Source organism: Pagrus major, chromosome 18 (assembly GCF_040436345.1).
Source record: "Pagrus major chromosome 18, Pma_NU_1.0".
In the NCBI taxonomy this organism is placed as follows: Eukaryota; Metazoa; Chordata; class Actinopteri; order Spariformes; family Sparidae; genus Pagrus; species Pagrus major.
Window position 1 is genome coordinate 8,521,483 of NC_133232.1, and position 25,998 is coordinate 8,547,480.

Sequence of the window (25,998 nt, forward strand, 5' to 3'; positions counted from 1 at the left end):
AACAGTCGTCATAAATCAGCAGAATCACAATTAAAGTTGTGATGTGATATTTTACTGACACTTACAGTTGTCTTTGGGTTACATGAGTGTCTTTTTTGCCTAGCTTACTCACGTTTCCACATTGTGCAACATCACTAGAGGGTTTAAATCTAACTTCTGATACACGTTTTAAAATCACGTAATTTGATTTTTTCAAACCAAGACGTTCTTTCCATTTTGTATTTCCTGTGTCTCCATCTGTCTCAGTGGATATTTCATAATCAGAAAGACTTTATCAGCATTACTAGTATGTTTGTACACTCGAAAGCACTCACTGATATTACCTGACTATGCTAATTGGATTAGACGGATATTAATAAAATTTCCTAGATTAAAATAAGATTCCACAGTGAGTGGGGAAGAAACAGAGACGGCAAAAGAAAGTTGCACAAATGACAGAAGTCAGCACAACGTTTAATTCACTTGGCAATATAGATGCAGCATTATTATAATCATTCAAATAATAATATATGATTATCCTAACCTTTCTCACTCTATCCATGTCACTGTCTACAGTCTCCAAGGTTAAATGACGCTCTGCCACACACAAACACCGATCAATCCCGCCCGACATGGGATTAGATTCCGATACGCTGCTGTAAATAAGTGGCATATTGACGGACAGGAGAGAGACAGAGACACCGGGGGCTTCATCCGTCTGCTTATCACTCTATTCATTATGTGTGTTTATAACCGAACGCTGTCCCACCGTCTGCTCTGCTGTATTAGTCTGATCAATAGAGTATTGGCTAAAATATAATATGCTGGAGCGGGGGTGGGTGTCGGGGGCTGGTGGGTGGCAGCAGAGATATGGAAATCTGAGAAAATATATCCCTTGTTCTTTTTAAAGTTGATGCAGGTGGCATAGGGGAAGGTATGAAAAAGTAAATTTACATTTACAATCTATAAAATGATTTCCTATACACGGCTACAATTAGTTATGGAGTGAGCAAAATAAACAGAAAGTTCAAGAAAGGAATGAGAGAAACATTCTGAAGTCAGAACCGAGAGAAAATTTGTGAAAAGAAGAAAAATAAGAAGAGAGAGACGCAGTAAGAGAGGTATATTATATGGCTGAGAGACGCAAAAAGGAACGTCAGATAAAATGTATGGGACAAAGAAGCTGTGAGACTAAATAAAGTAAAAAATGAGAGGGTAACACAGAGTGAAAATCTACAGACAGACCAATGTGAGAATGGAGGAGAGAGGAAGGAAAGGAAATAGTGTTTTGCTGTCTTCTCTCTTGTCTTGTTGTTGCGTCTGTCTCATAAAGATTTTCTTGTCAATACCAATATCTCTTACAGTTAATGTAGTACTTGTAGTCAACTGTGTCATAAAGTTTTGTGTCGACAGCAGGAAGACAAACAGTCATTCAGACGTCGGCTAATGGGGATCGAAATAAGAATAAAAACCTTAAGAGACACAGAGTCAGGGAGTACAGACAGAGACAGTCTGTGTTTACTTCACCTGCATTCCCATCATGCCTTGCCCGTCTTCATTTAACCAATACTCTGCGATGCATCGCAGCATCAGAGCAATTTCCACCAGCAGAGTTGCATTACATAGCCGATGATCTGGACATAAATGCTACTTTATCTCTTTGTTGCCGTCTTTTATTCTCGAGATGCACTCAATTTAGCCTCTGTAATGGGACCAAGAGACATCGCTGGGGCTGGAAACCTATAGACAATCAATGATCCAAGGTTGGCTTTCATATAGAGAAAAACAAGAAGGGTATTCCCTGAATTCATCCAGCAAGGGCACCTGATACCGGAGCCACAGGGCTTTTGTTGGCACTGCAGAAGCCTTGGGATGATCCAAACTAATGGACTGCTTCCACCTTCATGATACACAATGATACAATGTAACAGGGTATTACTGTATCAAAGCGTCCTCTGAGACATGCTGAGAAACTTATCTTGTAGCCGCACCCTATATTTCTTTACTTTGTTGGAAAGGCAATGCAAAACATAAATAAATCTAAACAAACAACAGATTCAGGCTAATCATACACTGGTTGGTTACACTGGGAATTTGGCCTCACATGTTGGAGAAGCCTTTGCTAGAGCAGTTACTTTCTCTGAACACCACACAATGGAGGAATGTTCGGCCATCACATCTTCCTGTTCAGACTCTGCATCTCATGTTCAAATCTGTTGAAGGCCAACTGAAAAAACAAGATTTCTCTGGAACATTATGTTCAGAAATAAAAAGCTTTCACAAAGCAAGCCACCCACATCTCATCCATAACCTTAACCTAAGATGAAGAACAGAAATTCATTTGCATCTCTGGGGGGCTGTAATTTGTTACCGACTAACCCTGAACATTACATCACAAATTATTTTTAAGCATATATTAACTTTTGAAAGATGCAAGACGATCATTATATTATTGCTGAATCACTGTTGTTGTGTTCAGGGCTCCAGCTGAATGTTGTTTTCAAAATCAAATCGGATTTGAGAACTTTACAGTTAAAGTACGGCTTCAGGGTGCCAACGATGTGGATTATCCTTAAACCTGAAGCAATCTGGACTTGAATTTGTTAACGAAGGGGATTCTTTTCTTCTGCAAGTGCTTGTTTGTGCATTTAACATTGCATTTGTACTTCTAACACCTTTTCATGAACTTCTAAGTGAACCAGAGGCACCAGATTTCAGTCAATCCACTGATAAGTCTTATTACTATGAGTCTATTCCTTTAAAAACATACGAGAGCCATATATGCATATGGTATATTTCTGATGGATGTTGATGGCGGCCTGTGGCTGACTTGATAGAATGCATCATTTGCACAGTATAACTGAACTGTATTTTGGTGAAGAAGCCCCACCTCAAAGAGCTCATCTGCTGTACTGTAGTGGATGGAGGCCGGTGATGCGTCCGCCGGCTGATCGTTGCACCACTGTAGCTCGCTGAGACAGTTGACGCTGTCGAAGTCACTGGTGTCCAGCTGGGAGAGGTCGATGTCCGGGAAGTCAGTGTCCAAACGGTCCGAACACACCTCCTCCTCCCCATACTGAAGACGGAAAAAGAGAGGGAAAGGTCACGTTAGTTAAACATTGAGATTAAAGCAAAATTCCCTGGCGGTTTGTCTTTTTTGAGATGCTACAAAAGTGCATGAGTCAAAGCTGGAGGTGCCGATCACAGCTGGAAAGATCCTTGGTGAGAAATGAACAAGGCTGTTTGCGTCACTCGTGTCTGCTGCTTTGCTCTCTTCTGCGATCACAAAGGAAATTATGTTTTCTCTGCAACCATTGCTCTGTGAAGCACAAGCTACCAAACATGGGAAATAATTCTGTTCCCTCTATGAGACTGCAAAAGTTTGTATTTTCTGTGAAGATCACTGCTCAGCGCAGCACCGCCATTGTTAGAAGTAGGGGTTCAGTTCCCATTGGGCCACGCTTTCTAAAATATGTATGCAGTTGGAGTACTGTGAGGCACTTTGGCTAAAAGCCTCCATCATCTGGCATATACTGTATATTATTACACTGTTCACTGTTGGAGTCACAAGGAGCTCTCATCAACAGCCCCTCATCTCTCAACAGCTACTCATTACAGATAATGAGACTTTCATGTCAGAGGAGGTTCGACACTGAAACCAATAGAGGCATCTGTCCCAGCACAATGCAGGATTAGTCAGAATATATGTCACATACACCAGCGGCACTTATCTGCAAGTGTCTCCATGCATTTATCCTGCACATCTCCCTGTGGCTCACAACAAAGTGCAAACGTGACCCAAGAGGTCCTCAGGTGATTAGTTCCCCTTCGTTGGTTGGGGGAGTGTTAATCAGTGAAATGAGCTGCTCTATTAAGTCTGTGGACTTGGTCTGTGGTCACGGTGGCACATGGTTGGTCAATCTTCAATCTATTTTCTGTGTTTCTTACAAATCCCAAGAATCATGTGAACCATGTACAGTTTCCTAAAAAGTAAATAATTTGCTCCGTGCACATAGAATGGTAAACACAATCCAATGGAGATTTATTCATTCACAGATTAAGATTTAAAGCTACAGAAGAACTGAAATGCCTCCTATAAACCTTATCAAGGACTTCAGAACCCCTTTGTGAAAGTCCCTTGTAGAACCCCTTCAACCCCCTTAACATCCCTTGCACCCTGCCATCCCCCTCACAAATCCATGAAATATTGCCATGATTCCGTAATACCCCTTCAGAAACTTCAAGAATTGTCATTGTACCATAAAACCTCTAGAAACTTCATCAAGAATCTTTGAAACCCTCACAAGGACCCCTGGACTGCCTGCAAAGAAACCTCAAACCTGTATATCCTGAATACTCTCGCTCAACCTGTTCAACTGTATTCAACTCTTACGAAGAACACCCCAAAACCCATCATTGACCATCCTTGGATCTGGCACTCCTTCTGGGAACCTCCCCAAAAAAAGCCCGAAACCCCCTCAAGAACCAATAAACTCTCCCAGACTCCTTTAACGGATCACCTGGCCCCTTAAAAGAAACCTGAAACCCCCCAATGACCCCTGAAAGAAAGACCAAATGAATGACCCCTTAAGATGTATGGATTTCCCTCAAGTAACTGTATAGCCACCTTAAGACACCCTGAGACCAAGGATCCTCAAATTGCTCTTACCGACACATGGAAACTTCTTGAAATCATCCTCAAGATCTCTTCAAACAAAAAAACCCTGAAACCCTTGCAAGAGCCCCTCTTTGTGATCTACTCAACTGATGTTCAAGTCACCACGTGGTCTGCAGTCACAACACATGGCTGAGATTCAGACAGAAACACGAGCCACGTCATTGAGAGGGTAGAAAAAAAGAACAGCAGGAAGTGTGCGTACATGATTCATTGTGAAGGGAAGTGACTGCGGTCTCTTGGGGGAGGAGAATGAAGGAGGAAGAAGGAGAAAACTTTTAAGGAAGGAGGAAAAGTATGAGGAGGAGGACAGACAGGAGAACAGGAGGTAACGAGGGGAAAGAAAGCTGGTAAACTGGATTTTTTACAAGCATTGCAGGTTCCACAGCAGAGCAAAAGATCAATGTCCTATTGTCTGTATGATGAGGAAGCTTTTTACTGGTCTTTGTTTCATTCACGTACATACCCACACGCTCACACAATAACTTTCCCATTCATCTCAATGGGCGAGCAGACAGGGTCGACCAGTTTCACCAAGCATCTTTCAAACTGAATCAAACGGACGTTTTTCATTTACTATCAGGTTTCCTCAGCAGTAATCTCATCTCCATATGACTGAATATAAACTGCATATCGACTCTCTTGTATTTTGTCCTGAACCCTGTGAGTCAATAGTCCGCCCCAGGGCAAGAAATAACTTTATTCAGTGTTACAGTGATAAGAATATTACAAGCACAAGTGGTATTGATGTAAAGCTTCTAGTTATACTGTGACAAGGTTTTGCCCCGACAGTGTTGCAGCCTTTGCCAACAAATAAACCTTAACAAGTGAGCTACTAAAATGTCTTTTTTCAATGTATGTCCCACAGAAACCTTTTAACATTTTAAATTGTGTTCTATGAAAAATAGGTGCCTAAAAAAGTGACAGTTCAGTCGGTAAGTCTGGAAATGTGATAAAATCATTCTTATTTACTAGGCAGTTGTTCTGGCGTGGCCTAGCTAGCTAATAATATTGTTGCTTACTAGATGCAGCGAACATTGACGATTTCACAATCAAAAAAGTCATTGACTGTATTAGGTATTAACATATTTTAATGTATTTATTTTTATCAGTTTGTTCAATTTGTTTAATGTTAAATTGGATCAGCAACAGCTAGCAGTTAGTTAGCTAGTGGTAAACGACCACATAACGTAACGTTAAAACAATTAATAGCTGACGATGTCTGGAAATATACTAAAGTTACTCAATTATTGAACTAAAAGTTCACATGTAAACAAGATTACTCACCATATTTTCATCATTTTGTTCAATCTATTTTTTTTTATGCTAAGTTGGATCAGCAGCAGCTAGTGGTTAGCTAGTCAAAGCTCTTTTTTATCTGTAAATTCAGACTGCAGAGGGTCTTAGACATATGCAGTATGAAAACAGTATGTTACACTTTCAACAGTCAAACAACATGCATTTAATATCATATCATTTAGCTAATGAAGCCTAAAAAAATAAACGAGAGAAGCATTCATGTTGATATACTGTCTCTGATAATCCTGCTCTGTCCTCTTCCCCCCTCCTATCGTGACTAATCATCAGAAACCGTTTCACAAACGCTGTTGACAGAATTTACATTTCCCCAAAACTAATCGACAAATAGTTTATATATAAATGATGAATTTACAGTCAGAGTAATCATTTCCGCTTCTAAACAGCATAATCATCTGTCACTCGCTTCTCTTCTCTTCCTGAAGTTCTTGTCCGGTTAGTGTGTTTTAATTTGAGTGTTTGTTCATACTTTTCAATTACGCTTACTTTTATCTTTCATTTCAGGAAAAAACAACTATATTTTTCTTATCATTTCAACATATTTTAAATGTATCTGTCATTGTCTAGTCACAATATTTTTAATTTATTTCCTATACTTCATAATCACCAGTGATGTCTGCAGAGCTTTTTTCCACTGACCTTCATTGCTCTACACACTCCGGTGCACACATCTACACACACACACACACACACACACACACACGTTCCACTTCCCATCATCCAGAAAACTGGCTTCAGTTTTTAAGAAAAAACTCAGCCTATCTTATCGTGTTGTATTCATGATCACGGCTCGTAGCGCTTTGATCTACAACCTCATACAACTCAGAGTACAAATGTTCCCGCTCTGCCTCACAGAGTGTGTGTGTGTGTGTGTGTGTGTGTGTTTATTTGTTCAGTATGAAGAGTGTTTATTTGGGTCAAGGAATGGATAGCATGAGCTGATATCATTTATGGTTTCATAAATTACAGAGCAGAATTACACAGTAGAGCGGAGCAGACACGATCAAAGAGCCAATCAGCAAAGTGGAGAGGAGAAGAGAGGATGGAGTGATGGGAGGAGAGGAGAGGAGTGTAAAGAAGGGGGGGTGAAGGGATAAGGAAAGACAAAAGGAAGGAGGAGAAGGAGTTGTAGGAGAAGAAAGGAAAGGAAAGGAAAGAAAGGGGTAAGGAAAAGACGGAGAGGGAGAAAAAGAGAGATGTGGGTCAGAAGAGAGAGAATAAAAGAGCGATAGAGGAGGAGCGATGGGGAGAAGGATGGAGAGAGCAGTCGTGACTTGATAGAGAAGAAGAAGAAGGGAAGATGGGAGGAGAAGAGAGATGAGAGGGGAGAGGATGCCCTCTATAAGACCCTCCCACTGCTTCCTCTCCCTCCAGTCACTGATGCAGGTGTGTGTTTTCACCTAATGTGTGTGTGTGTGACTGTGTGTGTGTATGACTGTGTGTGTGTATGTGTGTGTGTGTGTGTGTTAGTTAACATGCAGCTCACATCCCCCTCACGTGCGCCTGACTCATCCCCCTTCACCACTCGTTCGCTCAGCACATCCTTCCTTTCCTCTTTCCTCTTTCATCTCGTTCTCTTCTTCTCTGCTCTCTTCCTTCACGTTACCTCCTTGACTCCTTTCCTCTTTCCTTCACCTGTTCCCTTCCTTTCACAATCTCTTCCCCCCTTTTCTTTCTTGCTTTATTTTCTTTCTTCCACCCATCTTCTTCCTCGTTTCCTCCTCTCCTGATATGAACTCGAACCCTTCCGCACTCCTTCTCGTTGTTTCCTCCCACCATTTTCCTCCTTTCATTCTTTCTTGTTATCTTCCTTTCCCTCTAATCTCTTTTTTCCTTTTACCTCATACACCTTTCTCCTCTGAATCCTTCCTCTCCTCTTCTATCCTTACCTAGAATCTTCCCTCCTCCTTTTCTCATCCTCTCCTCACCTTCTCTCTGCTCTCTAGCATCATCTTCTCTCCTCTTCTTTTCTTTCTCCTTTGCTGCCCTTCATCTTTCTCTTTCAGCTCTCCCCTTCTTCTTCCCTGCTCATCCATCTTCTGTTCCCTCCTTGTCTCTCCTCTGTTCTCGAGTCCTTCTCCCTCGTCTCCTGCTCGGCTTCCCTCTTCTCCTCTGTTTTCTCTTCCCTTCTTCTTTCCTCCATCCTTCTCTCTCTCCTCCTCATAAACTCAGAGGACAGGCTGATTGATTTCTTTGTTTCCTCTTAGCCCCTCTCTCCCTCCTTCTCTCCATCGCAGCCGTCAATCAATGAAAACATCCTTGGGCATGACACCCATGTTTCCAACTGGTACACACAAATAACACATGTACACATGTCGCACTTAAACGGGTAAACTGGACACATACACGCAGCGGAGCGCGAGCAGCATGCACACAAGCCACACACGTCACGTGATGTCATCCTCGTCACATTCACGTGCCAAAGCGGTAATCTGCTGCCTTATATGACGCTCTGCTGGTGTCTCCTGCTCTCTGTCACACACACATACACGTCACACGCTAACACACACTCAAAACAATGGGACATCCCACGCATACAACAACACATATGTGGCGCTCGTTTGAACATCCTCTCCGCAGCAGCAGAAGACGATAGGCGGCCGGGGAATGCGCTGACTCTGACTAATGATGAAGCCCCTGACAGCTACACAACATGACTCAAGATGCCGGGAGGAGGAAGCAGACGACGAGCAGCGCTTTTTTCTCTGCTCCGCTCTTATTCCCTTTTACTAGCAGTTCTGTGATTTACACGATGGCTGAACATGTTGCATCTAATGTCCGAGAACAGTCACCTCTGACCTCACACATGCTCCCTACTGGTTACTCGTAAGGCAGGTGAGCTCAGAGACAGACATGGATACTCCACTGGAAATCTTACAAAGAAAAACCAAACATATCAAAACTTGTCACGACTGGAAACTTTTGTGAATCCAAGATCTGCAAAAAAAAAAACAACTTTTTGGAGAAACCTTTCAAGCCTACAGCTGGTGTTTGCCGCTTCAAAAAGATGTTTAGTCATGTCTTCTTTTAAATGTGACTGAATAAGACCAAGATCTTCCAGAGGAGGTGGCACAAGGCAGTACAGCTTAACAGCAAATCCAGCTTACTGCACAATAGACCATATTCACACGGGGGCCGTTTTCCTCTGACGTCACGCTCGGGGTGGAAAGCTTGAATATCGTACTGCTGTGACAAATTATCATTTCACCGCTTCCTGATGACTTACTGAAAAGACTATAGTTAAAAATCTGGAGGAACATCAGCCATTTTTCAGCCATATTTCAAGGTAAAACAACATATTCGATGACTCATTAGCTTTCGTTAGACAACAGCTAATGTTGGCATTCAACCACTTCCTAGCTAACATTACTTACATTAACATTAAGTGAAACACACTGGGTGTAATCACAGTAATATTATCTAGGAAGTGCTTGAACGCTAACCGTAGCAAATGGGTTATCAATTATGTTGTTTTACCTTGAAATATGGCCCAGTGTCCTTCAGATTGTCACTATCCATCATCTTTTTGCAGTTGCTGATCAATCTGAAAGCAGTGACATGATGATGATTTGATTCCCTACGTTTTATATGACTGGCAGCCTGGAACACATCATTATTACAGCATTTGAACTTCCCACCCTGAACATGATGTCAGAGGAAAATGGCCGCCATGTGAATATGGTCTATGGAGTGCTAAGATTAGCAGGGAAACAGCAAGTCCAGAAACAACCAAGCGACTGAATTTGAGGGGGACACCATCCCCCTTGTTAGCCAAAATGACCACAACACATCCCCCTGAGGTCACTGATTGGTTGACCGCGGGCCCGTCACGGACCCAGATGCCTTCCTCATTCGTACACAGCGTTTCTATTCCACGCAACGTGGTTTCTGTCGGCACTCGCAGCCCAAGAGACTCACAGACCCATTGCATGCGTTGTTAACCATCTCACATGATGCTACTCAGTCAATCAAATCAGTCTACTCCAAGAAACATTGCTTTATCACAACTATTAAATATAAACAAAACGCCAACTCTCTGTATGTCTTTCACACAACTGCAAAAAGATACTTGACAAGGAAACATAAAGGTTGTTCTTGGGTTTGTACAGGGCCAACGCTGTCATTTTTCTGGCGAGGACAGTTTCTTTGTACAGTTGGAAAAGCTGATAAAGCTTTACAGTTCATCCTTCTTTCAGAGCTGAAGCGCCCTCCCACTCTGGGTCACACACGGTTCATTACACGATTAGCCCAGTAAAGCAGTGAAACAGCCCAGAGATGAGGAGTCAGCCTATACCTACATTTGCATGTTTGAATCCATAAAAAAAACTCTCAATGAGTTTAAAAGAAGCTGACTCCGACTCCCTGAACATTCCCTACTGAGGTGGCCTTAAGCTACGAAAAGAGTTTGAAATCAAGAAGTCTGAGGTATGAATATAAATCAGTTTTCTTTTGTTTGTTTTTTGCTGAAGAACACCAAAGTGCTCAGTCACCCTTCCCTGGGAAAAAAATAAATGTGTTATGCTTACTAAGAGGGAAATAAAGAGGAAAGGAAGTGGCTTATTCTTCCTGTTTGAATACACTATAATGGCAGTGGCATAACACAATAGCATCTCAGCAATGAACACATCACTCAATGTGTCTCTGTCTGAAATCTTTTATGGCTTAAATGGAGCATTAGAATGGGCAGATTAGGCAAATGGGCATGAAATTAATGGAGAATCCAGACACCTTTGAAGTGACTGAAAGGGCACACTTGAGGGGAAATTGGAATAAGTTCATTTTGAGTTTAAGGGGTTTATAAACAGAGGCAAATATGATGGAATTATATACAGTAATACAAGAATGATGCTGAAACAGAGCAGAATAAATGCTAACGAACTGAGGAATTTACAGTATTTACATCTACAATTTGTGCTGATGTGATGCAAAACTTCGTCCTGACTTATGACCTTTGGGAACCTATAATATCAGCTTGCTAGTGTGTGTTTGTGGAGGGCATCACAGTGTGATAATAGCAGTAATGGGGGGAATGGGGTGTAAGAAAAAATGAAGTGTGGCGACTTCCATTTGTGGTTAATCTCTGCCTTAGTAACAACAGTGAAAACCTACTGGCTCGTTCAGTCATAAAAAGCCTGCCGGGACAATCGCGCATTAAAACCTGCGCTATTTATAGCAGGCCTGCACGTGGGAGAGCTATCTGGGCTAAAACGAGCAAGTGGATATGGAAAGGCCAGCGAGAGACTGCCGCGGTGCTCTAGCATGTGGATGTGCTGGACTGCATCCTTCACTTCTATCTTTACACACACGACACATTCTTTCAAGGGTTATCTCCTGTATGGCTTCTAAGCTTCATGTCTTTCCAGTGCTTTTCTATGAATAGCATGTTAGGATTTTACTTACACAAGAACTTCCTTGAAGGTTGGAATAGTCTCACTGGTTGAGTTAAGTGTTTGGGGTTGGAGTTAAAGAGCCACTTTTCTTGGACAAAAAGCTAAAAATATGAAGCTCTGGAACTGAAGAAACACTACATACTACTGAACATACAAGCTAGTTAGCTTAGCATAAAAGTTCAAGCTATTGATTAAGTTGCTAACTGACATGAAATGATAACACCATGTCCCAATTCCATTTCACATATATAATTGTAAATAGTTTGTACTATAGATGACAAAAAGAAATCAACATATTATACTTTATACTAGTGCGAGGCAAATATAGCAATATATCATCGTTTTGATATGAGACACGTATGCACACTGCTGCAGAACATTTGTTCAGGGGAAAAAATATTTGCACGGACATCGATGTCAGCGGATTTCAGTTAACTTTCGGTTTTTGTCTCACAACATCCAATACTGTATGACAAACGCCACAACGACAACCTCAACAACCGAGTCGAGGACGATATATAGCTAGAGAACGCCCAGCAGCTGGGACACAATGATGCTAATGTAGCTGATACACACTTGATTACAAGGGTTGTATGTCGTTCACGGGAAGAGGCTTTTGGGGTCCAGAGGGAAGTTATTGGGCCTCATTCACCAATAAACAGAAATGACATAATCTGATCGTGAAGTGTACTTATTAACATCTCCGCAAACAGGGGGCATAGGGACGAAAGTGGAACGCGACACCACAGATAATTCGCACCGGACCCAGTGTGCATAGTAGATTTTCCATATTGCTACACCAACAGCTTTGTGTTTGTGATGTTCGTGATGTTCGTGATCTCGTTGTTTAGTCCAAACTAAATAAAAACTCATAAACAAACACATAAACCAGCAGTGACATGGTTCTGATAATAATGTGAAACTTTATTGATCCATACAGAGAAATCAAAGGCCTGGCTGTTGCTTTCCTGGCAGCTCTACAGGAGGCCCTTTGTAATGTTATGTAAGGTCAGTCACAAGCTCGGTCATGTGCCGCTGAGTCCTCGCCAGTGTTCTGGACTGTCCAAACTTCCCTTTAGAGACACACATACTCGATCCCGCACACACACAGACACAGATACACCACCACCACCTCCACCACCATACAAGGTCAAGCTCTCTCAACCCTCGGCTGTAGATCACAGGAGGGTGAAGGCGAAGAAGACCGTAAGTCTCCACTTGAATATGAGAGATGATTTCTCAGGTTTAGTGAGTATATCCACTACCGTGTTACATGAATAATTAGATCTGACCCTGTAAGGCTTTGGTTCCACTAGTTTTAAACTGCTAAAGCACTGGATCAAGAGGTTTTAGAAAAGGTTGCAACAAAGGATGTAGATGTTGCAGAAGGCCCTTTTATTTATTGCAGGATTGTACTTTAACTCATTTCTCAAGAGGAAAAAAAATCTAATTTTGCTCCTTTTTCATGCATCAGAGGTGGCAAGCTACTGTCCGCTACTGTCCGGCACAGAGTTAAATTCTGTTATTGACCTTTATAGACATGACAGAGGTTCATAACTGAACAGAACAGATATATTTTTCATTTGATTTACTCAATCGGTTGATCTATTTGAGCTTTTTGAATAAATTCTTCCATTTCAAAAGCTCCAAAATGTCATTTCTCTTTTGAAAAAGCTGCTTTGAAGCTTTCCTAACCTGACAAGAGGAAAATTCCGAACACTTTGCTGCAATAGTATTAAAATCTCACATTTGACTGAGCATTAATCCCAATCGCTCCTGCTAACAATTTACAGACAAGAGGAAGAGTCTTTTCCAGTCATTAGTACTACAGATTACATTTTGTTCCATGTAATTAGAAATCAAAGTGATATACTGTATTTCAGTATACTTGATCTGCAAGAATTGAAACTTTCTCCAATATCTAAACCAGGATTTGAACCTTAAATGATCCAAACTGACGCCTTGAAGCTGTCTTCGAGGAACAGTGTCATACAGAAAATGGGGAGGGGGTACATGTGAAGGTTAAGTGACAGACCAGAGCCCATATAGCTGAAAAATGGTGATGAGAGGAGCCGGATGGAGAATTGTAATCACTTTCCAGCCTCGTACATTGAAGTGACATGGAAGATATAAGGCGGACTGCCAGGCTGGGGACTCTGTTAAGTGTCCCACTGCCTTAACTCTCACTTTCTTGTAGGTCACTTTGACAGGAAGTGGTTTATAAATGACACCTCAGATGTCCCAGCAGCACTGTGTTAACGTATCCACTCATGACCCCCGTAAATGAGGAAACCCTGTATGTGAACATCGAGTAATGATAATTGAGACTATATTAACAGATTTTATTTTCCCTTTGCAATCCAGACAAGTCTTGATCTTTTTAATGCTCCATCTTTAGGGCAAAGCGTTAATTGCTGTAGTGTTTCAGAACTGCATTTCCCAGAGTACAGCTGTCAGACGCTGTGAGTGATCTCATCTTCGGGTGTCTGTTTCAGCGGATGATTTCTTCTTCGTTTCAAAACTTTGAATCCATCCTGTGCACGAGCACTTTATTTCCTGGAAACAACTAATTTTAAAAAAGAAAATACGAACATCTTATGACTGGAATTATGTTGTGACCTTCTGAGGGGCCCCTTTTTCTTCAGGTTGACAACCAATGCTTCATCATGACATGAGGCATCGCCTGTGGCTCAGTAAGTAATTTGTTGACAGGTAATGAGAAGGGAAAGCTGCACGATTTAAACTTCCCAACTCATTTTTCTCCTCTGCTGCCAACACAGAAGGGATGTGCTTAATTACTGCGAACAAAAAGGATGCCCCCTCCATCCGCGGCCCCCCTCCATATTTAATAAGGGCCACAAAAAGCCAATTATGTGCTGTTTGATTATTGAGGTACAAAGTCACACAATTAAAACTCACAAGGGTACGGACGGCAGCTAGATTAGGTTGCAGATCAATGGGAATCATTATCTCACGCTGTTTAATCTTTATTTATCCAGAGAAGCTTGACTGAGCACCACAATGTGTTTTTGCAGCGGCAACCTGCTTTACATTCACAAAGTTAACACGTTTTCACAGCGGGAGCAGCTCAGTACAAACGCTGTCGTCTGCTGCAGCTTGTTTCCTTCCTCCAAAACAAGATTCAAACCTGCGACCTCACGACCTCATAGCTGTACTACAGTCCAGAGCTGCAACTAGTGTTTCCGTCATGATCGATTCAATCTCTTAAGTTATTTTTATGTATAATCAATTAGCTGAATAATCATTTGGTGCATAAAATGTTAGACAACTGTGACAAATACGCAGTTACTAGAGCTCACATGACATCTTTAATGAGCTTTCTTTTCCATCCAACACTGCCAGAACTAGAGCTGTAACTAACGTTTCATTTTAACAATTCTTAATAAATCCAGAGTCTTCAAATTGCTTTTTTTACCTAAAGAAATGCAGCAAGTTGTTTCATTTAAGAAGCTGAAACCAGCAGATGTTCGACCTTTTTGCTTTAAAAAATGACTGAAACCATTATTTGATTGTCAACATAGGTGGCAACTAATTTTCTATCGATCAACTAATCGATGATATTTAACTAACGATAATATAGAAAAGAGAAAAGCAGCCATTCCTCACATCTGAAAAGTAACACCAAGAGGATATTTGGCTTTATTTCTTTAAAAAACTATCATCAAAACTAGTAGTAGTATAGTGAGCAGCAGTTAGCGACCGTCAACAGGTGGCCAATTCTTACATATTAAACCTTTTTAATACAGTGCAAAATTCAAAGTTCTCATTTGAGATATTCAGGTATCGACCACGGATGAGTCGACCCTCCCTGTGGATTTAATTTTGAATCCTCCAGGTACACACAAGTTAGGCATCACAGCCGCTTGTCTATGGACTCGCTTTGGTTAGAACCAATTTCCATCACGAGCCTGAAGTTAGAGACAGCAGAGGAAAATGTTGGGCCACAAAGAGTGACAAAGAGAAAATGAAGACTTCTCCTAAATGAAAGATGTTTCTGACAAACCAGTGGGTCGGTCGGATGCTCAGAGACTCACAGAGACAGAAAGTTTGTCACTGCGCTCCCTCTGGAGTTTCTCTTTTCTCAGGACGAATGGAAGATGAATGAGTGAGGAAAAAAATAAATGGAACAGAAAGGAGACATTACCCAGAATGCAAATCTGATTCTTTCATTCAGACGCTGCACTTAAATTCAGACAGATCAGTGTGTGTGTGAGTGTGTGTGTGTGTCTATATTTAGCTCTTATCCTGGTCTCATGACCAGTTCTTCCACGAGCTGCCGGTGACTTGAGGAGCTGCTGCCAGACACAGATGACCTCTCACACACACTCACACATACATGTCTTAAAGCTTGATGATGCAAGTAAATGCAGATTATTATGGAATTAATCAGAAGTGTGCATGCATGTGTGTGTGTTTGTTTGTGTGTGTGAGACCTTGACCTGCAGTGTTGCTACCACAGGACAGACAGTGATTTATGTGACTGTAGGCCTTTGTCTCTCTCTCTCACACACACACAGCAGCTATAATGAATGAAAGATTAAATTGGCAGCCAGTGTTTCTTATTACATGCCTCAGTAAGGAGAATGAGTGTGTGTGAGTGAGAAATAGTTTGTAATAGTATTACATCTGCCAAACATTTAAAGGAACAGTCTGTCTAATTTTCCTCTTAAACTCATTTAGTTCATTTCCTTTGACTCTGTGAACGACCAGTGGGCGACTGAGCGTGCAGTCAGTCAGTAAGTCATGAGGTCAAATTACGTGTGTGTGTGTGTGTGTTTGTGTGTGTTTGTGAATTTGCTGTGATGAGCACGAATGAGGCCAATTGAGAAGGAAGTGGGACGCTGCTAAAAAACCAGAGTACTGGCTGTTCCCATCACTGATGCTCCAGGATATGTCTGTGTGTATGTGTGTGTGTGTGTGTGTGTGTGTGTGTGTGTGTGTGTGTGTGTGTGTGTGTGTGTGTGTGTGTGTGTGTGTGTGTGTGTGTGTTCCAAGGGACTATGCGTCTTCATGAAGTGCAGCAGGGTAATATAACTGACTCTTGCCCTGCTTAGATGCCCTTCAGTAAAACACTGAGACCCCAGCAGTGTTAGCAGCTGTCTGGTGAATGTTCTTACGCCAATCAAATTGTGAACAACCTAAAATAACTTTCTTAGCTTCACAACTCTGCACCTACTTAGTACGCTCATTTAAATGCGGTGCCAGAAGATTAGAGTCTGTATTCTCGGCTTCTTTTTGCATGTTATCAGTGACAAGTTCTTCATAAAGGTGGGCTTGTTGGTGCAGCTGGTAACTAGAACTTTATGGGAAGCGACAATAACTTCCTAACTAGCAACCTAAATGCTGAAAACAACAAGTTACCCTAACCTGGTCACTAATGGTCACTAGTTCCCCCCAAAATTATTTTGCAGGGGGGACCTTTGCTGCATCCAAGGTTTATAGCCGCCCAAGATGGTTGTGATTGGTTTCAAGAAATACGAACAAGCACACAGAACATAGTGTTTTTATCCCTGGAGGTCTGACTGTGTGAGATTATCTTCCGCCAGGTAGCAGGAAAGCCTATCATTACGATCAGCCTAACCACAAACCTGTGAGTCACATCTGACTTGTGGCATTCTGTCATGCTATAGTCTTTCTGTCAAGATCATGTTAGGATTTTATTTTGGTGTTCATCACACACGAGCTGTCATTTTGCTGCTTGTGCATTGGAATGACATAAACAAACAAGGTTAAAGTTGAAGCTGACTGAACTTGGAGCACAGCGGAAAAGCATAAATTCAGAGCGTTGAGAAAAGCGAGGGGAATCACCTCCTTCATACTTATTTTGTTGTTTTCATGGATCTTTTTTGGAGATTTCTCATCTCATCTAAATTCTCTCCAGCTGTGAGAAGCTTCTTCATTTCCATAGTGCATTGCATTTTGGGAGAATAGTGTCGAATGGTAAATGGACTTGCATTCATATAGCGCTTTTCTAGTCCACCGCTTTACAACACTTGTCACGTCCACCCATTCACACACAAACTCATACGACGATGGCGAGGTGCCGACCTGCTCATCAGGAGCGATACAGCCTTTCCTATTCAAAGCGTCCCACGACATGTCCACGTTCAGCCATTCACACACACTCACGCACCCATGGAACAGCCAGCGGGAGCAATTTGGGGTTCAGTTTCTTGGCCAAGGATCGAATCACCGACGGGCTGATCAGTAGACGACCTGCTTGACCTCCTACAGCCAGGCTAAATTTCTGGCATACTCAAAAACTGACTGTGTTCGTGCAGTCAGTCTGGTTTGATTATATCTTGTTTTGTCACCTTTCCAGTCTGATCACACCATGTCCTCAAAACGCACACATCAAATGAAATTAAATGAATGAAATTCTGCCACTGATCATGTGTCACAGCTTCACTGTCCTTTCATGTGCGCTACAGCTGCAATAATAGTTAATCCAGGAACTTCATCACTAATCTGAGTCTGTGCAAGAATTTAACTGCTCTTACTACATGTGAGGGATTAAACGTAATCCAATTAAGCATTTGTGACAAATTTAGGAACGTTTCTCTTCAAGTTTGCTCTTCATATTCCTCTCCAGAGCAAGGACTACTGTGCTGACCTTTGGCCTTTGACCTCATTACTGTCAGCTGCTTACAATGTTTGAAAAAAGACAGTAAGAACTGATGAAAAGAGACAGATAGATTGCATATTGACTCACTGGTGAACACACACATCTACATACCGTTTGTTCTTTCTCTCTATAACACACACACACACACACACACACACACACACACAATCTCACATCATCAAAGGCTCTCTTCCTCTCGCTCGGTCTCAGACACACACACACCGACACGCTTGCTTCCTTCGTATCTTTATCCCTATATCACACACACACACACACACACACACACACACACACACACACACACACACACACACACACACACACACACACACACACACACACACACAGTCTCCAAATGATTTCTGGCCTTCAGTCAATACAACAAATGTTATTGAGTGCTGCTGATGCCGCTTCCAGTCTCAACTCAAAAACACTCCAGAGTTCAATCAAACGCTCATTCTCTTGCTCTTGTTTCTGTCCGACAATCTACCGCTGCCTATAAAAGGTGAAACCCTCCAAGGCTTGTACAACAACAGGGTCGAGTAATAAGAAAAGTTCCAGTTTGAGTCTTTTTAAAGTTCCCACAATGTCAAAATCGATGTTTGTGTTTTTGTTGGTTTTATCACATATGTCTTGCCCTTTTTCTCATCTTTACGCCAGTATCAGGCCCAGTGACGGCAAAAAGACATTCTGTAGTTGATATTTTAGAGTGAACCATGGACGATCACAGAGGACAGAATTAGTACTTGTAAACAAAACAACTGAAACTGGATCATATTTTATGGAGAGAGTATCTTCTGATGCTTCACCTAAACGCTGGACAGCTAGCTTTACCTGTTACTAAAGTTGCTGCTAACCAGCAGCCTCCCAATGAACACCTTTGGACCGTGGCTGTATGCGGCCTCTGAAAGTGTTGATGGAGGCCAGTTACAGTAAAGAGGTGATTTATGGAGTTGGAGCTGGTGGACAGATGCCTGTAGCTTTGTTACTAGAGTAAGCGCTAACTGCTGCTAATGTGGCTGCCATGAGGTAGTTCGCTCGGTTAGCAGTCCTATTAGCATGCTGAATGCACATTCAAAGCTACTGTAAACACAAATCAATATCTGCCTCATGTCCCTCCTTATCTGCCTGTTGCACAGGAAACACATAACTGTGCCGAAGCTAGTAGTGCTCCGTGCCGTTTCATTGGAACTTTCCCAGTTTCAATTCAAGTTCTGTTCAATTTCAAGACAGAAAACCTTTGGTTTGGACCTGCCGTACAAAGCTTTCTCTGATTTAACCAAACAAAAGTGTCTCAGGCCAAAACCAGGGTTTATTTGCATCTTTATCATTATGTTCTGGATTTCATTTGAACAAAATTGTAAATTATATGCAGCAAACTTTAAAAGGACAAAACGTTGGCACATCAGTGATTTTTCAGTCTTTGCCTCTTTTGGCCCAAAAGCTTCCCAGAAGAGGAGAGAACAAGGCACTAATGCTCTAATAACTTTCATAATGACCCTCATCAATATTGCTAATGACTCCCGAAAAAAAATCCCATAAACTAAAGCCAGTGCCTCCCTTTGAACCGTAAACCTGAAAACTGGAAAGGGTTGCATCATTGACGATGTCTTGGAAATCATGGTTTAATATTAAAAATATAGCGTGATCTCCGACAGAGTCACTGTCTTTGGTTAATTCAAGGTTCCTACGGGTCACTGACGGTTTGGAATCCAGTCCGTCTACGGCTCTTCCTTCCTGCTGGGAGATCCGTTACACTGATCTCACCTCCAGCCAACCTCTGTCACTCTGCAACATAATCTGGCTCTATCCCTCCCTCCTCCTCCTCCGCCATCCCTCCATCACACCATCCCTCGGCTAGAAGGAAGCGCAGAAGCTAAATCTGGAAGCAGCAGCGCAGGTGAACCCTCGCCTGTCCCCGGCATGTAAGAGGCTAATGACGGAGGGATGGAAATACTCACATTAAGCCAAACAGACTGTACTCCAGTGAACAGGCTGATTAAACTGCAGCACAGCGCTCTGCGGTATGTGTGTGAGGTGTGTTTGCTTGTGTTATCTTTTCTATATCTGTTGCTTTATCTCCTAAATTCAGCAAGGACTCTGGTAAATTACCTCGGCTGCACACAGATGCATCTGATCGGTCCAACTGATACATACATAACAGGCAGGACCCCGCCCACTCCACACCGCTTGTCACTAAGCACCCCGCTTAATTGTTGTCAGATTAGCAGTCAAGGCTAAATCGGACTGTTCCACTGGCCGATGGATAAAGCGGCAGCCAATCAAGAGCGTTAGAAGGGCAACGCAGCAGCTCAGTGAAACAAGAGAGGGGTGGGTGGGCGAAAGATGCTGCGCTGGGAAGCACGAGTGGAGGGTAAATGTGGAGAGATACCAAAAATATTGTAAGGTTGTAAGCTGAAAAGTCAACACCAGAATTTTCCTGAAATATTCATTACCTTTGATTAAATTCAAACTCACAAACATAAGTTCTTGAAAAATAGATTTTGTTTGATTGCCTTGAAATAGCTTATTCCATCTGAACCCTTGTTAAAGTTCATCGTTATTGGGGTTTTTTTCTAATTTCGAGAGGCAAAATGCAGTTTTTTTTTTATGCAAGCTCATTTCTGCCAATTTGATATTAAATAAAAATCATATAAGTCAATATAATGAGAAATGTCCTTATTTTAAGAAAGTTTCTCATTATTTTCAAATACATACTCATTATTTCAAGTAGATTTTTACTATATCGACTTCAAGGACACTTTTTTTCTCACCACACTGGCAGAAATCTTATAAATATTTCTTTATTTAACATAACGGGAAAGTAAAAACACAAACATGTGTGTCTGCTACATAAAATCAGGCTCATTTTGTTTAGAATTTCTTCTTTTTTCCTGTGAATTAGAACATAATTGTACCTTTTACCTACTTTAATTAAAACACTGTGCTGACTCTGTGGTTTAGCCTGTCACAGCCAGGTAACAGGAAGCTAACAGCTACATCCATCAACTTGCTGCACAACAAGTACGGAAGATTTACCAGTAAACAGACAGATGCCAGATAAAAGCATGTCTGCCACTGTGGCGTGTCCACGTCCGAGCGAACATACATTATACACGGAGACGTAGATGTCAACGCAGAGGGCTGTAATGGATTGATAGATCGAGTGCAGGGGTTTGTGGTGCGGCTCGAGTCCGAGTGCTGTGGAATTAGATATTGGGATGGCCGGACACCTGAGACCGGAACATGGTCGACACTGAGGGTTAAAGCCTGTTTAGTGGCAATTTAATCAACCAAGGTCTCTCTCAGGGAATATGGAAAGTGGTTACCAGTGCTTAAAGAGATTGCAGAAGTCCACATGTTGGAGGAGTGATGACAAAGGACACAGAGGACATTTTGATGTGGAATAGATGTTGATACGACAGCGTGCACTGGAGGAAGATGTTGAATTTGGCACCGCCACCATTACACCATATTTTATCATCACATCTTCCGTCTGCCTGTTGACTTATCAGTCACCTTCTTTCTCTGGTTTAGTTCTATGTGACGCAAACCCAACAGCTCGACTCAAAGTGAAACTGATTCAATCCTCTTAAACTCTGAGTGTCTCTGTAAACACTCCCAGCCTTCCTTCTCTTTTTCCACCCAGCGGCCCTTTTTTTTTTTTTTCTTTCCATTCTGCTCTCACGCTGAAGTGTCTCCCTGGATGAACCTGGCTGGCAGGGCCTCCACGTCGTCTCAGCTACCTCCACCGCTCTTATTTCTGAGCTCTGAATCGGCTTTCCCCCTCCGATCATATTACCCAGCTACCTGCAGAGTCCAGGCGGCAGCTCTTGGCTCCTTTAAGCCCACCGTTATCTCTCGTCTTCATCCCCCCTCCGTCATCATCCTCACCCGTTCTGTCACTCACAGTTTCTCTTCCGGTCCTCAAGGATGTTGATGTTCACAGTTTTGACTTTGGCTCTGAAAAGTTCAATAACAATAACACCTGGTTGTACAATGATAACTTCAACCTTTGGGGAATACGTGAAGAGTTGGATGACAAGAACAATCTGTCTCTTCAAGATGAAACTGAAGCCAACAACTAATTAGCTTAGTTTAGCAGAAAGACTTGAGACAGGGGGAAACAGCTAAGGTGGCTCTGTCTAACGAAAAGAATCCGCCTACCAGCACCTTTCAATCCAACAAATTAACTTGCTATATCTCGTTTTTTAAATCCACACAAAAACCGAGGTGTTCTGTCCATGGGTCTACTTATTCTATGAGCTCTTTGGTGGGTCCTGACCCCTGACTGCTGTTTTTAAAATTTTAAAAAAACCAGGGATCGATGAAGCTAACACAAAGCTTAGAGGCCTCTTGCTTTTCTATGTGCAGAGCCTTTCCTCTGCTGCTTCAGGACTGAATCCATCACTGTGAGGTCAGCGTATCTGATGGCATTCTCAATAGCTTCGTTAGCAATTAACAGCACACGCTGAGCCCGGCTAGCCGGCAGATTGGATTGGCTAGCTGTCCAAAACTAAACACTCAACTGCAGCTTCAGTTTTAAATATATCATCCATCATTTCCTCTTCTATCCTCCCTCCTCGCATCTTCACCTCTCCGTTCTCTTTCTCATTTGCTGCACCCTTCTTTAATTCCTTCTTTTTTGTACTCCTTTTGTAGTTTCTACATTTCCCTTCTGACTTGTTTCAACCTTTACTTACAGTTGTACCTATCCTTGCCTCTTAGAAAAACCTTTCTTACTTTCTTGCTGTTTCCTCTCTCTTCTTCCCTCCACACATTTAACCTACTTTTTCTATTTTTTTTTCATCCCGACTACACTGCCATTCTACAAATCTCCTTTTTTTCGTTGCAGTAAAGACAACCATGTGACCTGTAATTAATGCATGTGAGTCCTATAATGTAATAAACACACCGGACATCATTAGGAGGCAACAATTAGGAATACCCACAAACCCATGCAGAGTCTTGCTTCTCATTTTCCTCCCCCCTCCATCTTTCTCCTCCTTTACCTCCTGTCACATGCCATGGACGGTCAAAGGCATGACACTCATTATTCCCTACAAATTGCTCTTCATTTAAACATCTACGAGGAGGCTTTTGCATCCTGAACATTTGATTTTTGGGACATTTTGACATAAAAATCGTCAGATTTTTGGTAATCGGCACTAAACACTGCCTAATTGAGACTTCCTGTAATGTGTAAATGATCGCTCCTCCAATAATCCATATCTATTAAACCCTCCGCTCCACCTCCATCTCCATCTCTCTACTTCATCCACCATCCACCCCTCCATTCCTCCTCTCAACTAGTAATCTATCCTTTCAGGCAGGCAGCGTTTGTAAAGCTCTTAACAGGATTGGAGAAAATCAGAGTGAACCTTATCACAGAGGTCAGGTCAAAGGTCAGCAGAAGGGTTAATGATGGTGTGTGGAGGATATTAGTTTACTAACATAGAAAGATTTTCTCTGAGCACTGAGGTGTTAATGTTCTTGAAGCTAAACACACACAAACATTTAGAGGCACCTTTTCCTGACCCTCGTCACAACTCTGCGATCAATCGCGTCACATTGCACTCATTTTAAAAACTGCAAATCCACCAGTTCACCTGACCTTAATTTAGCAGCGACAGGTCGGCCAATCAGATTACTTCACCTTCATTTAAACTCCTCCGATGGGCAGTTTTGATCCTGATCTCAGCTGCTCGCATTTAATTAGAGACACATCCAGTATTTGTTTACGGTAATTTGTTAAAATGTATTAAATTAGCTGTTGTGCAATTTGCAGCAAGAAAGAGGAGTCACAGCATAAATCATCTATATTTTGTTGTTGTTTTTCAGCGGTTCAATTAAAATCAAATTAAACTCCAGAAATTTAATTTTGGAACTTTTCTATAATCATTCAGCGTAGCTTCTCGTCTACTTTGGATTCTGTTTTCGGCTCCGCTGCACTGACCCTGGACCAGCCTGCTGTCTGCTGATGCTGTGTCGTCCTTCCCGCTTCCTGACGACGCTGTTTGCAAAATAAAAGGACGATGCAGCAGCAACACGAGCGCTTTCTGCTTATTGTGACGAAAGGACAGCTGAGGCTCTGTAACGTCAGAAAACACAGAGCTGCAGAGAAAAGGAGGAGGCAAGGACACTGTGGGGAAATACGATCCTCCGGCTCTGTAACACGATACCACTGAGTCACCAGCGGCAGCGGGCCTTAATCAATTATCAAGAGTCAAATTAGATAATGCCTCCGTGTCTGGGACGACCGGAGCATATGCAAAACTCCCATGAGGTGTTTTTATTGTGGACTGATATCGTGGAAAAGGTGGTAAAACACAACACCACTTCATCATAAGGTTCCTCTAAGGAACCACATCCCAGACACCACCGCTGAAATATCAGAGACAGAGAGGTGGAGTTCCGATGGAGGAAGCAAAAGAAGAGGAGGGAAATGAGCAACCCCATCTAGTAAGCTAATGAGCTGAGAAGTTGCCCTCCACGGGCATGCTGTCTCCTTTATTTTTGTCTCGTAGCATCCCAACAGGACTGTGATATCAGAGGTGATACTTTTGTAGTTCTATATTCTGTGTTGAACCTCAGTACTTTTTTGGTTATGACTGACATTCGGCCGTAGCACCGAGTACTAGCTATCAGTACATGTCTGGTCAAATTTGTAGTCGCCTTTCATTCCAAATATTTAAAATATGACAAGTTTGTTTTATTTTCTTATAGTTTTATATTTATTTATTATGTTGATGGAATAAATGAAAAGAAGAAGTGGCGGGAGGGATGAGGAATGAAGTAGGAGAGCAGAAAACAAAGGAAGTAAGGAAGGACAATGGCCAAGTTGGCAAGTCGTTCCACTCAGCAGGCCATAAAAGAGAGGACAAATAAAGTCTGAAGGAGAATTTTAAAAAGAGAAGCTCCTTGTGTGTCGGTCTTTTCATCCACCAGTCAGTCAATCAATCAATCAATCAATCAATCAATCGCCTTAAAAAACAAATCAATCAACCAATCAGTTCCTGACAAGGTCAACCTTGAGATCAGCACAACCACATGGCTGAAGCAGATGGATCAGACTCGATAAAGTGAACACTCGAACTCTGAAACTTTGATTCTCTCCCTCTCTCTCCCTCTCTCTCTCTCTCTCTCTCTCTCTCTCTCTCAGGTCGGAGCTGCTCGCTAGCGCAGCCCAAACAGAAGCATAAACCTGATGAAAACCTTAGCGCACACAGCTAATTACATGCCTAATCACATCCTGTTTGCACTCACAGAAAAACATAAACAAACCTTTGTTTGTGTGTGTGTGTGTGTGTGTGTGTGTGTGTTTGTGCGTGTCAGCTGCTTGACAAATAGCAGCTGATTGCGATTTCTCCGCTGGTTGCAGCCTGCAGATTATAGTGTAGCGCTGCATCGTGAAGATTGGTCACCGGACAAACTGACTTCTCATTACTGAGTGGTAATGTGATGCCTAGCTTGCGGACAGACACACACACACACACACAAGCAAAGTTAAAAAGTGAAAAAAGTAGTTAAGCGACACAAAAAGAACGACAAAAAACGAAAGCAACACACACTGTCCTGCTCATATACACTTTGTACAACAAATAAACACAGATACACGGGTTAACTCTGGTGTCCCCCGAGCACATGAGAAGGCATCATCATGAAGACACGCATGCAAACACACACACACACACACAAACTCACTATCAGTGATCCAAAGAGCCCATTTGTGTAAATCCTATAGTCTCAATTCAATTGTAATGGGCTGTGTTCCCCTACAGCAGGGTGGGCCTAGCTGGCTGTAACTAATAGAAAAATCTTATCACAGCTCGGCAACACACACACACACACACACACACTCACACAGACACACACACACTTCTCAAGGTCGATTTCTAGGAAATGTGTAGATAAGCGCAGCTCAGCATGTGAACTGTGGGGTCGGGGGGTTGAGGAGGAGAAAAACAAATATAGATAGAGGTAGTTAAAGC

The 25,998-nt window shown here is 42.1% G+C and overlaps 1 protein-coding gene across 1 annotated transcript in view; it reads right to left on the bottom strand.

Moving 5' to 3' along the window:
- Positions 1-25,998, bottom strand: part of ppargc1b (peroxisome proliferator-activated receptor gamma, coactivator 1 beta) — a 98,059-nt gene that overhangs the window by 25,899 nt on the left and 46,162 nt on the right. Inside the window, exon 2 of the mRNA XM_073486935.1 lies at positions 2,870-3,055. Coding sequence (XP_073343036.1) covers positions 2,870-3,055 — 186 coding nt within the window. The remainder of the gene's footprint in view (positions 1-2,869; positions 3,056-25,998) is intronic.